At 43.9% G+C, this 15678-nt stretch overlaps 1 protein-coding gene across 1 annotated transcript in view; it reads right to left on the bottom strand.

Annotated features, from left to right (window-relative positions):
- Positions 1-5719: 5719 nt before the first annotated feature.
- Positions 5720-15678, bottom strand: part of CLPTM1 (CLPTM1 regulator of GABA type A receptor forward trafficking) — a 326345-nt gene continuing 316386 nt past the window's right edge. Inside the window, exon 14 of the mRNA XM_069207717.1 lies at positions 5720-6422. Within this exon, the coding sequence (XP_069063818.1) occupies positions 6241-6422 (182 nt within the window). The 3' untranslated portion in view covers positions 5720-6240. The remainder of the gene's footprint in view (positions 6423-15678) is intronic.

Here is a 15678-nt window from a genome sequence, read left to right as displayed (position 1 = left end):
AACCAATTATATATTGCAACTTGAGTCTCCTCAGTTTTAAGGTCCTATCTCCTCCTCTTTCTCCCAGGGGTACTCGATCAAGGCACAGGTACCTCAATAAATTCCCATTGCTGTTGAGATGTGTTTAAAAGTGCCTAGCTACCAGGTAGAATGTGTCTGTTTGTTATGCCCTGTATATTTTCTAGTGCACTTTTTTGCAGGGAGCACTATGCTCACTATGTATTGATTGTTACAAGGACATACCAAGCAATAAACTATGTAATCCATATTACAATTCATCATGTTTAAATATATATTTTTTAATGTTTTAGCCCTAGCATATAGTATGTATTGGTTTTACAACTGAATTTGCAGGCTTTACACCTGGTACAAGGAAAGAAGCCCCTTCTCCTTGTTGCTATGGAGTCCACTACTTGCCTTACTGAAGTAAATGTGTATCAGTAAGTCTTACGGATGTACCTTGTCTGTAGGTTACTAGCGGGTGACTTGAAAGATCAGGGCCCAGAATTATATCGGCCTGTAAAATATGCCAATACGTATGGAATATCTGATAAACCTAAAGCGTGTCCTGTGAGAAATGTGTGATTAGCCTTAATTCTGATGCTCCCTCTGATTTTGATGTCTAAGATCCTCTCTAATTATTTGTAGCCTTTCCTTGGCTGTTTTCAAAACTTTTCTGGGATACCACAGGCCTCACACCTCTCAATAATATCCAGTGCAGCTAGGTCATATTCTTGTACTCTAGTAAATTTCCTTTTCGTTCTGAGGAGCTCTCAAAAAGGGAAGCTCCACTTCAGTCTTCTGGGACTCCTACTCCTTGCAGACAGCAAGGAGTTCCCTGCAGTGGGTTTTCCATATAATGATGTGCATATTTTCTGTTCAGCCACTAATACTCTACGATCTAGAAACGTAACAGAGTCCAAACTTATTCTACTCCTGAATCGTAAATTTACATTATTAGAATTCTACATTAAAAAGTGTATTCTTGGGCTGGCTCCTTGTTTCCTGCCCAAATGATGAAGAGGTCATCAATATATCTGACCAACATTATGACCCGTTCCAACCAACAATCGCTCCTCTTGGACCAGGCTACCTGCTTCTCCCGTCACCCCACAAATAAATGTGCATAACTGGGGGAGAAGCAGGTACCTATCGCTGGTCTATGTATTTATCTATAATAATGGCCTGCAAATAGGAACATTTTATTAGTAAGAAAAAAACTCTACAAACTGTTGTCAGTATTCTATTATGGTCATAATATTTCAAAGATCTGCTCTTTAGAAAAGACTATAGCTTTTATGCCATCTTTGTGTGCCATGCTGGTGTACAGACTGGTTATGCCTATCGTTATCATTAGAAAGACATCTTCCCCAATCACATTCTCAAATCTTTGTAAAAAAAATCTTATGTCTCTCTTATATAAGAGCTCACAATTTCCACAGATGGAAAGTGGTTGTGGAAAACAAATTGATGTGATTTGCAATAAACTGGATTGCGATGAAATTATTGGTCACCCCGGAGTGCAGGTGACATGTTTGTGTACTTTGACATATGATACAAATTTGGAGTTTGAGAATGTTGAGATCTAAAAAACTGAAATTCATCTTTATCCAATATGCTAGTCTTGCCATTCCTCTAGCATCGCATGAAAATCTGTTATGCTTTTAATATATTTTTATATTTCTATAGATAAATAACAATGTTGATCATTCAGCTGTCTGAGTGCTTCCCTCTTATAAACATCCTAAGTGAGAAGGACCACATTCCTCTGTTTATCTGAGGGTTTGATGACTATTTGGTCAGACTTAGGTTTCGCAATGCATTCCATTGATCTTGTGAAATGCTATAACACTTATTTTTCTTTCCTTCGTGTCTTAGGTGACTCAGTTCCTTATTTCCTATTTTATGAAAAATATCCACGCCATCCATTAGAGTTTGTGGGTACATATGTTGATTTTAATGTACTTCTCCCCCCCCACTCTGCATAATGTCCAATCGCTCTAGTGAGTCTAGTGTCATTTCCTGATTATCTTGTAAGACGGATAACTAATTTTGAAGACCTTTCAATACAAGGAGGGTAGTTAAGTTCCCCTCTGTCAGTATATCCTTCCTTTTGTTACTCTCTCTAATCTCAGTCCTCTAAATATCACCCTTAGACTTGAATTCTTTATGCAGTTTCAATTTACGAATGACTTTGCATAGATCTATCCTCGTTAAGGTGTGATTTAATCTTTGCTGTTAGTTGGAGGGCACAGGGGCCTCAATGCTCTGTGGCCCCAGCCATTTCCATGCCTCCTGTAGGAGAGGGCATTGCTAGGAGCGGACTTACTGTTTTCTCTCGTTTAGTGGGAGCTGTCAAAGCTCCCACCCAGCAAGTGGGAACAACTATGTCTCGAGGGTGGGAAACTCGAGAAATAGGGAGCCTGCCATGGGGGATGGGCTCCAGTGGTCCATTAATAGCTCCAGGAGGGAGGCAGTGAGGCACTCCTCCTTTCCAAAATTGCACAGTGGGCCGGCCTCAAGGGCGATTGCAGCCCTGGGAAGGAGCGGCCCCATTCCCTTTTCTGTAAACTTACCTGGCCCCAGAGAGGTGGTGGTCCAAAAACAGCCTGCAGGGTATGGTGTTAGTTGAGGGGGAGAAACTAGGCTCTCCTCACCTTTAATTGATCCAGCAGGGCCCCAGGGGTGGTGGTACCTGGGACTCAAATCAGTCTGGAGGAGTACCATGCCTGCCCCCACAATAGTACTAAATCAACCCCCCTGGGATCTGGCCCACCGTGGGTGGGGGCAAATAAAAAAAAACAATCATGGGAAACCGTGCTTTTAAAAAAAAAAATGTAATTGATGCCTGGATTCGTGGATCCTCTGCTGATTCGTGGCAAAAAGGAAAAAAACAATATTTTTTTGCCCGGACGGGGTCCCTGTGGGACCCCACCACCAGGCCTAGGGGGGTCAGGGTTAATCTACCCTGACCCCTTCTGTTTATATTTTTAACTTTTTTCTTGGGACTCAGCTGAATCCGAGTCCCAAGATTGGGCCAACCCAACACTTCCTGGTTGAGGTGTTGGCAGCCAATCAAATCTTTTGGATCCGCTTGACTAGATATAAAACAGATTTACACCAAACCACAGATCTTCCAGCACCAGCATCCTGTCAAATTTGGTGAAATTCCGTTCAGCGGTTCGGGCTGTAGTCAGGTCTAAAATCGCTACGGGAAACTGCATGGGAAAAACATTTGGGTTCCCCCCTTTTTCTCAGCTCTGTTTGACAGATCACCCCAAAACTATCCAGATAGCAGCTGAAGTGAATGGCGCCAAAGCAGCTAGTAAAACTAAAAAACAATTTTCCAATGGAAACTAGGTCCTAACTATTACAGAGGTGCGGCTTAAGCCTCTGTAGTTCTGGTTAGGCAGACTTTCCACTGAAAACAGCATTTTGTTTTCTTAATTCTTAATAATGTTGGTGGTATTTCTCCGATTTGGGTTCTGAATGACAGGTCTTGGGCAGATCTGTCGGTCACATGGGGGAAAATAAAGAGGTGGGGATGATCTTAACTTTACTCAAGAAATGACTCTTCTTGGGTTAGTGTTGATCCATTGAGTAGTTTGAAAACTTTGTGTTACAAAAGTGTTTTTTGTACGCCTGAAATGGGCCAAGCTGTCAAAGATCATGAACCATCCACAGACATATTTCTAAAACTACTCAAAGTCAACAGGAAGATGAAGCTTTTTCTCCGATTGTCCACTTTGTTTCCACCAACGCTAAGCCAGGCCAGTGCACCCAGACTTCAGATTTGCCAGCTGTAACTAGAAGACAAATGTTGCAGCCACCAACACAGGATGCTGGGAACTCTCATTTTAAGGATGTGGAAACAAAGAGCCATAAGGGGAAAGGGAGAACATCCCTTTATCTCCAGGCTCATATGAGGATGGGGATGCATCACCTCTATGAGACCCTGAAGTTAAAATAATAATAAAAATAAATTCTGATGTTGCTGGTGAGTTCACCATGACCCCAGCATGCCCACCAAGGTCCATCCACAAACCCATGGCCAAATTATCTTGGGTCCTTGTTTTTGAAATCTTGCAGGGTTTGCAGATCCAGTGCTGGTCTGTGAGCACTGTGAGGTGTCAGCTAAGGGTGCACTTAAAATGAAAGCACAAAGTGCAGCCATGATTACAAATAAAAATCGAGAAACCACTGAAATTTGCAAGTTATGGCTTAGACTACCAAGCCATAACTCGCACATCTGCCATGCAAATTATAACTTGTGTATGAATTCACAATATTTATACAAACACCAAAACCACAATATCATTCTATAATACCACATACTAAACTGAAAAAATAAATCTGCTCCCTGTCATTGCTTTCATACGTAAGGGTGATGTGCTATGTAATGTCATTTGTAAGATCAAATCAAGGGTGAAGTCACAAGGATTACATATGGTGTGTGAGGTATGGTTTGCACAGCTAATCATTAAGTTACAAATGTTAGTGGTTATTCGGTCTCCATTCATAACCACAACTGTACTTAAAACGTGGTTTCACTGTTATTCAAAATTATATGCTAAGGTGTTGTTTCCAAAACTAACCATTACTTCGCTTTAGCCTTTTTCAGTGAACCTTTATACTTATGTATATATATGTATGCGTTTTTTCTTTTTTTCCCCGTAAATATGCTTTCCCATATTCCTATTTCGTTCTTTCACCTAATCACTAACTAGTTCTTTAATCTTAGTTATTAATTTTAACTAATACTAATTTAGCTTTCTTTTGTTAATAAAATCTATATTTTTATGTTCCTGATATTTTGACTAGGTTTTCCTTTTGTGTGTGTATATCTATATATAAAAAAATATGTAACAAAAGGTTTAACATTTGTACTTAACTGTGAACTAAACTTTCATACGATGCAGTGACCACTAATGTGGTGCCTGCAAAGAAATGACTCCCTATGTAATGCCTGTTATGCAATAAGGGTACATCCTCAGACTAGCTGGCCTTTCACAACAATGGCCTTAGGGAATATTGGTCTTAGGCTAGTTATTGATGTTACTTCAGGCCAGTCTAATACTGAGCTTGTATATGGTATTATGCATGTTTGGGAGATAAGAAAGGAAGAGTAAAAAGAAGTATTGCTCAGTGGTGTTTATGGACAAACCATTAAGACTAACTCAGACACATGACTTGAAATCTGCCACCAGTGCTGATGCCACAACAAAGCAGACTAGTTGCCATTCACCACTGCTGCTAAGTTGATATTTACTGAGGGCCCTGTCAGGTGACTAAGGCTGCTGCCTGGGCAAATAATAAACCCAGCCCACTCCACTATGATGTGACGATATAACCCGAACTGTCATGTGCTGTGACCTGACTGAAAATAAGGAAAGGTGGGGGGAGGTGTTCCGCCCTGGAAACACCCCTCCCCAAAGATATGCCCTTGTGGTTGCAGGTACTCAACATTTTCCTTTTGCAGCTGAGAAACAACTGGGTACTTACCAGGGGAAGTGAAAGCTTGATGCTGGTGTGCACCAGCTAACAGTAGCCAAGATCTTTACAGTACACCCACAACCATTTGAGAAACAGACATTCCTTGATGGCCGGCACTGCTGCTAAACTAAGGGTAAGACATTGTACACTTGCCTTTGTAGAGGGCAACTTAAAGAATAAGGACTGTCCAAAAAGAAAACATGAGGATATACACCGGAGAATGGCATTAAGTTAAACACCCACAGGAATTTATTAAATCTGGATCGCCAGAGTAGATTTAAATCAAATGACAAACAAGGGTGAAAGGGAAAGGAAGACCACAGCCCTCATAAGTAGAGCACATGAGGGAATATAAAAACTGCAGACTTCCTTCTCCCAGGAAAAACACATCACCATTGCTTGCCCGAATATTGCAATGGAATGAAGGTCACGATGATTTGACGAATGAGGCAAGGTCTTGCTTCTCTACTCGAAACACTTGGGAATGATGGCATCCTCTCCCGTCCTGTCATCTGCTTGCTCTCTCCAACGGACATAGCACTTTACGAACGTCACCAGTCAAACAAACATAATAATATTTATCATCATCACTGGAATATAAAATAAAAAGCTAACGACCCGGGGGATCTCAGCAGCTTTCTGAAAGTCATTTGCTCTCTTGTCTGTTTATCCAACAGTGAAAGTTTGTTTTGCGTTTTTCTTCCTTCTGGTCTTTTTTTCTCTTATTTAAATAAAAATTAAAGGAAGTTAGTCCTTCTTCTTCTCCTCTGCTGGCTTATCTGTGATGCTCAGTGAAGGGGCACCATCTCCTGCGACAGAGAGAGCTGGTTGTTGTGCTGGCTCTTCACCGCTTGTGCCAAACTCGTTTACTCGTGTTGGGTCTACCCTGTAAATCCAGCGCTGGTACAAGTAAATGAAGAAGACAACATCTGAAATGGAGCAAGAGAAAAAAATATTATCTTACAGCTTTGTAATGTATACATGGCAAGCACAAAGAACGAGTTCATCATCAGGATGAAAATCAGATTCCACAACCTCTGGTCTAGAAGGGAATTGCAGGTAATACACCTCTAAAGACTAACTCTTTAACCAGCGGTCTTGTGCCTTGGGAACAAATATCGTTCTAGAAAGAAGACTCAACTAGCACAGTCAGACTTCTTGATTTACAGAGTTTACAGGTTCAATCTTCCAGTCTTAGCTGGTATCCATCAGTCTGCATGCAATTTAAGGGTCACACGTTAAAAATACAGCTTTTACCCACAGGGCATTAAATTCTAATTCCAGCCAACTATCAATCCAGATAAACATAACTGCAGGCCGAGTTGCCAAGTGATCAAAGTAATTTACTCTCCGCTATTGAAAGTAAGGAGTAACATGATGATAAAAGATGTGTTACTTACCTGTAGCTACTGTTAAAGATTAAACATCCATCAATTAGTTTGATAACTACTACAGTTCTGGATGGCCTTTGAATTCATATTTGCTCCATCTGTTCAAATTTTTCAGACTTTAGAACAGATGAGTCCCTTTGAATTCTGTGCTCTGTTGCAATACACAACTGTTAGAAAGTTGCACATTTTAAGCAGTGCCTCAATTAAGTTTACAATGAGTATGCAACTACCACGAATCTGCGAACTTTTGGCAGTTGGGGGGAGTCATTGTGAATCAGAGTGAGATAACAATAATGGAGAACCTATGTTATCAGATGGGCCAATGGAATTATATGGTAGGGAGTGACCAAATTCTGCAGCAGGGTTAACTCAATTATGTGGCAACAAAATGTAAATCATGCAGCATAATGCTGCACACTTCTTTGTTACTATTAATTCACTCTTTTGTCACAGTTAACACTGTCTGGGCAAAGGTTTCAGCTCATTAACTTTAGATTAGTGCCTAAACACACCAATAAGCAACTTGAAAGTGACAAGTCAATATTTGTGAAGGGCTTTCCATTATGCAGCCCTACATGTTTCTGCTTTTTTCCACTAAGGTTTGTTAAATCTGCAGCTGATGACAGATTACGAAGCAAATGCAGCTAATCACAATACTTCTAACAAGATCTGGGTGCGATCTGTCAGGACCTAAATGTAAACCTACCTAATCCCCACAGCTATAATAAGTACATGATTATTAAACCGGAATCTGAAAATAAAAGTAAATGGCACTAGGCCACCAGGGATTGTTCAATGGGTAGGTTCGACCCTCGTGTAAGTGGGCTGGTCCCCCCCTCGGGGGCATACTTTTCATTAAAAAAAAAGAAGGATTTTCCCGAGGGGTTATTTTTATAAGAAATATATATCAATATAGATATATATCTATCTTTCAGGCATAGACAGCTTTCAGGCAGCAACAAAAATGTCAAGATAACTTGTGATTATATCCTTCTAGAGAAAGATTGGATTTTTGTCTAATGGTAGTGTTGATGAAATAAAGTAGTGCAGAAGGTTTATATGCCTGCTGCAAAGAACAGATCTATATTTTATGTGAATAGCTGAATAGTTAGTAAAGCCAGCTGCTATCTGTGCTGTGAAACAAAGGAAATGTATGTGCGAGGGGGGCTATGGAGAGATGAAGGCCACTTTTGCTGGGTGGTAGTGAGGTAATACTAAGAGAAGGTCATGGGACGGGAGCACCAAAAAAGATTGTTGCACTGGGAGCCACTAGCACTAAAGACTGTGATGATGGGTATGTGGCAAGGTAATAGTGTTTTTTCAGTGTCATTAGAGAGCCTGCTGATTGAAGGAAGAAGCAAAGGTACGGTGACTGACATTTATTGTTGCACACATCACACACACCCCGCTGCAATTTTGCTGACAACGTATCTGTTTCTATGGAGGCTAGTGTTTTAGAGGGACAGTTTAGCCAGTAGCAGAGATGGCATCTCGTTGGATGACTGCTGCTGAAGCCGTATCTCGGGTTATGGGGACAGCTCTGAGGAAGGATCAGGGCCTGAGACGGCAGATACTGAGAGAGCATCTCAGGGAGAGAACAATTGAGTAGAATCTGGGAGTGATTTTTCAGTCAGCAGAGTCCCATCTGACGACTCCTCTTCCAGTGATTCTGAGGGAAACGATGAGGACAGTCGTGCTGTCCCTTCGCAAGCACAGTCTGTGCTTGCCACCGCACACGCCTGCTCTCTGGGGTGGGCTAACCCACTGTTGTCCTGCTGCACAAAGTGTTCTCTTGGCAACCCCCAATTTAGTTTGGCCCCAAATTCCACCTTTTACTGGTAAAAGTTGGATGTAAAGTTGACACGGGCAACTTTTTGCCAGTCGATTATGTCCATCTCTTTTTGGATGTTGACTTCCTTCAGCAAATTGTGTAGCAAACAAATCTGTGTGCATAACAGTTTCTGAGGAGGCATGGAGGCACTCTAGCGCTTCGTTCTAGGGCAAGCTAGTGGACTCCCACTTCGCTGGTGGAGTTAAAGATATTTTTGGGCCTTACGCCCAAAATGGAGTTAGTGCAGAAACCAACCTTGAAGTCCTACTGGCTGACTCACACAATTTGGGTAAGCCCCATCTTCGCACCGTTCATGAGCAGAGATAATTTTTTGCTATTGCAGCATGGAACATTTGTCAGGTTCCCCAGAGATCTATACTCCTGGAAATATAGCAGTTGATGAGTCCTTGATCCTGTACAAAGGGCAGCTACTGTTCAGGCATTGAGCTCGCTATGGCATCAAGCTGTACATGCCGTGTGAGAGCTCTTCTGGGTATGTGGACAGCTTGAGAGTGTATACAGGTAAGGACTCCATGCTAAACCCTGTAGGTCGCCCTCCCAGATTAGGGGTCGCAGGGAAGATTGCATAGGAACTTGTTCAGCCACTCCTTCACAAAGCTTATAACCTTAATGTGGACAATTTCTATACAGGAGTAGAACTGTTCAGTAAGCTCTACCAAGTTGGTACTGTGGCCTGCAAAACAGTTCATTGTAACTGCAAAGGATTCCCACAGGAGCTTGTTTGCAAGAAGCTCCAGAAATCCCAGAGTACTGTGTTGCATTCCAACAAACTGCTCACAGTACAGTTCTCGGATAGGCATCATATATATGTGCTCACTACAGTTCATGATGAGAGCACTTTCCCCATCAGGGTTTGGGGTCAGATGGCCGAGGTCCACAAGCCCACCGGTATACTTGATGACAATAAGTACATGGGCGGAGTGGACAAGAATGACCAGGTTCTTAAGCCATACAACTAGTGTCGTAAAACTCGGTACAAGAAACTGTTTACCCACTTGATCCAGATGGCAACATACAATGCGTATGTTGTTTATTGTCAGACAACCACAGGAAGACTCATGTCTTTCCTTGACTTCCAGTTGCCTGTGATTGAAAGCCTCACTGCTCATACAGAAGCAGTAGCCTCCACTTAATATGTTCTGGAGGATGTGGCAAGGCTGCAGGAGCGACACTTTGCTGTTCGCACTCCTAAAACACCCAAAAAGTATTTTCTGTGTCACAGCTCTAAAGTGTGCAGCTGGAGAGTCGTTATTACTGTCTCCAGTGCCCATCGCAGCCAGACCTCGGTTTCCCTACGTGCTTTACATTATATCAAACTAAAGCAAAGTTCTGGGTAATCAACTGAGGTGGCGCTGCCATTGGGTAAATCTTTCAGTGGCTGTGCATGGATACTGAACGTCCATGGGCCACTTCATCGTTAGGCAAGCAGCCACAGAATTTTAGTCTATCTACTTCAGAAAACTGGGGACTTCCTTATGGCCTGCTTGACACCTTTATCCACTGTCAGAACGTGGTAGGTGTTCTGTCCGATTAACGTACATTATAGTCCCCACACTGCACATACTAGTGGACAGAACATATGCCACATTGTCACGGAGTACCCTGTGTGGCAAAATGTTAAAGGCTTGACTGAATTTTGAAGTGCTCGTTAGGAAACTTATGTATACTACACAAGGACCACCCTGATTGCCAATGAGAACCAAAGTGTATAACTCAAACAAATGTCCTGTGGGACACATTCAACAACATTTCTACTCGCTTGTAAGTGTGCAAACTCAATTTGTAGCTTCACTTTCCAAGCAAAAGTAGAAGTGTTCGTGAATGAGTCCCACAGGATATTTGTTTGGCTTTCTACTTTAGAGACCTTAGGTGGTATTCACCATCATGTCTGCCTTAGTTGCAACGGTAGATATGCTTGCTCAGTTTGCGAAATGGGCTTCACAAGGCATTCCCCCGAAACCCCCAACTTGCATCCACAAACTGGAAGGAATTGGATTTACCACAGTGGGTGCTATAAAGGCGCATGAAAAACATGTCTTCCTCAGCGTCATGGGAGCCTTTAGTAAAGGTTCCTTAAGCAAGCCTTTGGTAATGTTCAGGAAGAAGGAGGCAGTGATTTGACAGGTGGTAAAATGTAGTCAAACTTATTCTGTCCTGTGATGTATCAATGTGGTGGGCCCATGTCTGGCGGTGGTAAGTTGATGTGAGTGCAGTGATTGGCTGGATTGGACCCGTGGCCAGCGGTATAGAAGTGATGTGTGTTGTGTATGAATGGAGCCTAAAGCGGGTCGTGCCATGAAGTAGCTTTAAGGCTCACCTTCAGAAGGCTTGGTTTCAATATTCAGATACTTTGATAAGTATTCATGCTTTGAAACCATATTTTCTGGAGGTGCTAAAACCAACCAGTGTGAGTGGAGGATTAACTAACATACTAGCACCAGAGTCCAAGGGTACAGGACGTGCGTGGCTCATCAGTTTTTCTTCACCAATAATCCCCTTGAAATCCCAAACTTTGCTTAAAAAACAAATTTTACTAGCATTTCTGTGAGGGAAAGTCCTGGAATCTGCAGGCAGCCACTAACTTCCCACCACCCAGCGTTCCCCCAAGTCTCGAGAGAAAAACACTGCCTCAATTGTGTGGGTGGGCAGGTGACCGCGACAGGGAAGGGCCCAAAACGTATTGTGGAGATATCAAAATTACCTACCACAAAAAAAGCTAGTTTTGGAATCCGGTCACCTGTGTCTTTGGTCCTGGGCTCGGCGGCCATATAGGGAAACCTACCAAACCCAGACATTTCTGAAAACTAGACACCCAGGGCAATCCACGGAGGTAAGGCGTATGTGGATACAACAAAGTTTCCTTACCAAGAATATCCTGCAAAGGTGAAAGGTTGATTAAAAACATTATATTTCCTTGCTTTTCTGTCATGTAAACTACATGAATGTGCAGGCATCCCAAAATTCCTACCGCCCAGTGTTTCCCCACTTGCCCTGATAAAAACACAACCCCACTTGTGTGCCTGTGACACCATCTTGGGATCTTAGGAAGAAAACTCGAATGAGTTCCCATCACCACCCTATTAGCATGGAACACCTTGTAAGGTTCTTTGGCACAGAGAGACTGAATCTCGCTGACTGCATGCCAAAGTTATGGCCACAAGAAAAGCAGTTTCCCAGGTAAGGTGCTGTAAGGATGCTTTACGCACAGGTTCAAAAGTGGGACCCATGAGCTTTGAAAGCACCACATTCAATTCCCAAGGCCGAGAGGGGGAACAAGATGGAATCACCTTCAGTCCCTCCCTCCAAAAAAAATGTCCTTTACTACAGGCATTTGGAAGAAAGACATCTGTGTAGGGGACTTCCTGTACGCAGTAAATGCTGCAAGATATACACTAGTAGAGGTGGATAGTAGACCATATTTTTGCTAAATGAAGGAGACAAGGTGATATTACTTCCTCCTGCCCAATGTTTGGATGGAAATCTTTTTGAGCACACCTCATTTAAAAACCTTTCCATTTAAAAGCATAAGAACATCTGATTGATGTTCTTTTGAACTCACTAAGAATGTTCATGCATTCTTGTGAGAGACCTAGAAGGCGATACTGGAGGAATTCAGGAGCCGTACTGCCAAACTCAGAGAGGGAAGGCTGGGATGGAAAACCTTCCCTAAGAACATGAAGAGGAAATCCAGTCTGCATGGCAGCCTATTGTGTGGTGTTTCTGACAGGGGGAGGAGATGCAGGTACCACCACTGGCGGGGCCAATCTGGGACTAGCAGGATCATTCTGGTCCTGGCTCTGTACAATTTGTTCATGACTGTTGGGATCAATGGAATGGAAAGAAACTTGTAAAGAAATGTACCAGACCAGTCTATCAAAAGGGCATTGCCTTTTTGTTCCCAGTCAGTAGAACCTGGATGCAAATTTGTTGTTTTAGTCTGCAAACAGGTCTATATGTAGATGCCCCCATTATCGGAAAAAATCTCGTACGACGTTGTCGTGCAGAACCAGCTGTATGTTTTAGCAAAGTTTCGGCTTCAAGAGTCCGCTGTGTATTCTGGACTCCTGGCAGGTGAATCGCTGACATTGTCAACCTTCTTGCTATGAGCCAGTTCCAGATGGCCAATGCTTCCAGGGATAGCGGTCAGGAGTGCGTGCCCCGTTGTTTGTTTACATAATGCTTTGTGGCTGTGTTGTCTGTTTGGATGAAGAAAGCGCTAGTTTGTTTGGATGGATGAAAGGACTGGAAGGCTGGATGGACCACCCACAGCTCCAGCATGTTGATATTGTATTGTCGCTTTTTGGCTGACTACAGGCCCTTCGTCTGTAGGGAACCCATGTGAGCACCCCAACCCTGGAGAGACGCATCTGTTAGTGTTTGGGTAGGAGTGTCCTGGTGAAAGGGGACACAGATCAGCAGATTTGTATTTTTAAAACATTTTTTTTTTTTTTTTTTAAATCTATGATACCACCACTGTATTGATGTTTCTGCAGACTGAGACAGGGTTAGCTTTTTGTCCCAATGGTCTGGGAATTGATTCCACTGATCTTCCAGATTCTGCTAAACGGTCTCGTAGCAGTCCGGTACTGGGAACAAGGAAGATACATGAAGCCTTTGATCCCAGAAGAGAAGCAATCTGTCTGGCTGATGGGTGTGGACTTTGAAAGTTGTTGGCACACTTCTGAGCAATTGAGGACAGTCTCTCCAAAGGACACACTCCTCCTTGTTTTCCTTAAGTTTCGAGCTGAACTTGCAACCAAAAGTGGGGCTTTGTCTGGGGGGCAGGCATCTCCACTAGCTGCAGCGCCCCTGGGCACTGTAACAGAATGCCTGAGCCTTTGAGACTCATGGCCAAGCGTTACAGTTCCTGCAAGTTGGGCTGTGACACGCCTCCACCCAGTGCAAGATTCGTTTGTGGGCTCAGAGAGCACAAAGGCTCTCACCAAATGGGGGCAGAAACTTGCCTCTTAGTGGCAGACTGGCATAGGGTGGTCAGTCCTGCACTAAAGGATTGAGTAAAATATAGGGGGGCATCTCTAAGATTTCTACAATAAATCCAACGCTAGCATCAGTGTGGGTTTATTGTGATTAGAAGTTTGATACCAAACTTCTCAGGCTTCAGTGTAGCCATCATGGAGCTGAGTTTGTGATGACAAACTCTCAACCCATGTACTTAATATGGCCACACTGCATTTACAATGTCTAAGAATGGACTTGGACACTATAGGGGGGCATATTGCTAAAGCAGCTATGCCCTCACCTGTGGTATAGTGCACCCTGCCTTAGGGCTGTAAGGTCTGCTAGAGGGGTGACTTAACTATGCCACAGGCAGTGGTTGGAGGGCATGGCACCCTGAGGGGGGGTGCCATGTCGACTTTACCACTTTCTCCCCATTGGCAATGTGCATGTGCTTGGTGAGGGGTCCCTTAAGGTGGCAAAATATATGCTGCAGCCCTTAGGGACCCTCCCTGGTCAAAGCACACAGTCAAGTCAGCATCCGATATCAGGCAAAACGTGTGTGTGGAGGAGGGGTACTGCAAACAAGGAGCCAGTTTCCTACAACAGGTGCATATCGTTCTGGTGGAGGGATGCCTAGCTGCCAAGGTAACATTACATACTTCAGGCAGAAGGTCAAAAGCTGTCAACTGCCACCGCTCAATCTCCATGCAAGAAGGCGGAGACTGGACAGGTTTAGGTAGAGAACCCTCCCCTGCTGCTGCAACAGAAGATCCTCCTGAAGAGGCAGTCTGATCGGAAGATCGTGGACCATGCTCAATACCTCAGGAGACCAGCCTCTTCGTGCCCAGTCCAGAGCTACAAGGATTACTTGGGCCCGGTTGTTCTTGAGAACTCTGGGCAGATATAGGCGTACAGTAGGCCTGAGCTCCACTCAAGAAAAAAAAGTGTCACCGAGCGAGTGCTGCCTTGGAAACTCCAATGCACAAAACTGCTGACATGGCATGTTCTCTGCAGGGGAAAACAGATCTAAATAAAGCTCTCACCACTGCTAAAAGAGACTTTGCGTCACCTCCGGATGGAGATGCTATTCGCGATTGACCGGGCACTGTTGGCCGAGTTCATCCGCTTTAGTGTTCAGAGAGCCTGCCAGGTGTTGAACAACCAGGGAAATGCCTTGATGTTCCAGTCATGTTCAGAGGTGCAGAGCCTCTGGAAAAAGGGTCCATGACCCTACCCCACCTTGCATGTTGCAGTACCACATGGCGGTGGTATTGTCTGTGAACACCTGCACTACTTTCCCTTTGAGAGAGAGACTGAATGCTTTCAATGCCCGTCTGATCGCCCTGAGCTTCAAAAAGATTGATGCGAAGGCCGTACTCAGTCAGGGACCAGACGCCTCTGATCTCTGCCCCTCCCAAGTGGAAGTCCCATCCAAGGAGTCGTGCATCGGTCACTACTGTCCGATCTGCCTCGGACTCAATCGCGGTTCAACAGCCACCAATGCAGATCTCGTGCAGTTCCCTCAGAGAACTGGACCATGTCAGAAAGACTACCCTGATGTTGCATCCAGTGGATCTTCAGATCCCACTGAAGAGCCCGCATTTGCCATCTGGCATGTGCCATCAGAAGGATACAGGAGGTCATGAGGCCCAGCAGCCCTCAGTCATTCTCACCGAAATCCATGATACTGCTGAAACATCAGTATTATAGCCTAAATATCCTGGACTCACCTCTTGGGAGGATAAGCCAGAAACTGCACTGTATTCAGAACAACTCCGATGAAAGGAAACCTCTGAGAGGGAGTTAGGTGCGACTTTGGCACGCTTATAGAAACACAGCAAATGCAGGTCGTCTGCCATCTTCCAGATGTGGGAGAAAACAGCTGGGTTGGAGGGGTGGGGGGAGACCTGCCTTCAACAGCCAGTCGTCAATGTAAGGGAAGACAAACCCCTGATCTGTGCAGATGAGCTGTGACCATTGTCA

Source organism: Pleurodeles waltl, chromosome 9 (assembly GCF_031143425.1).
Source record: "Pleurodeles waltl isolate 20211129_DDA chromosome 9, aPleWal1.hap1.20221129, whole genome shotgun sequence".
Lineage (NCBI taxonomy): Eukaryota > Metazoa > Chordata > Amphibia > Caudata > Salamandridae > Pleurodeles > Pleurodeles waltl.
This window is presented reverse-complemented; position numbering and strand designations above follow the sequence as displayed.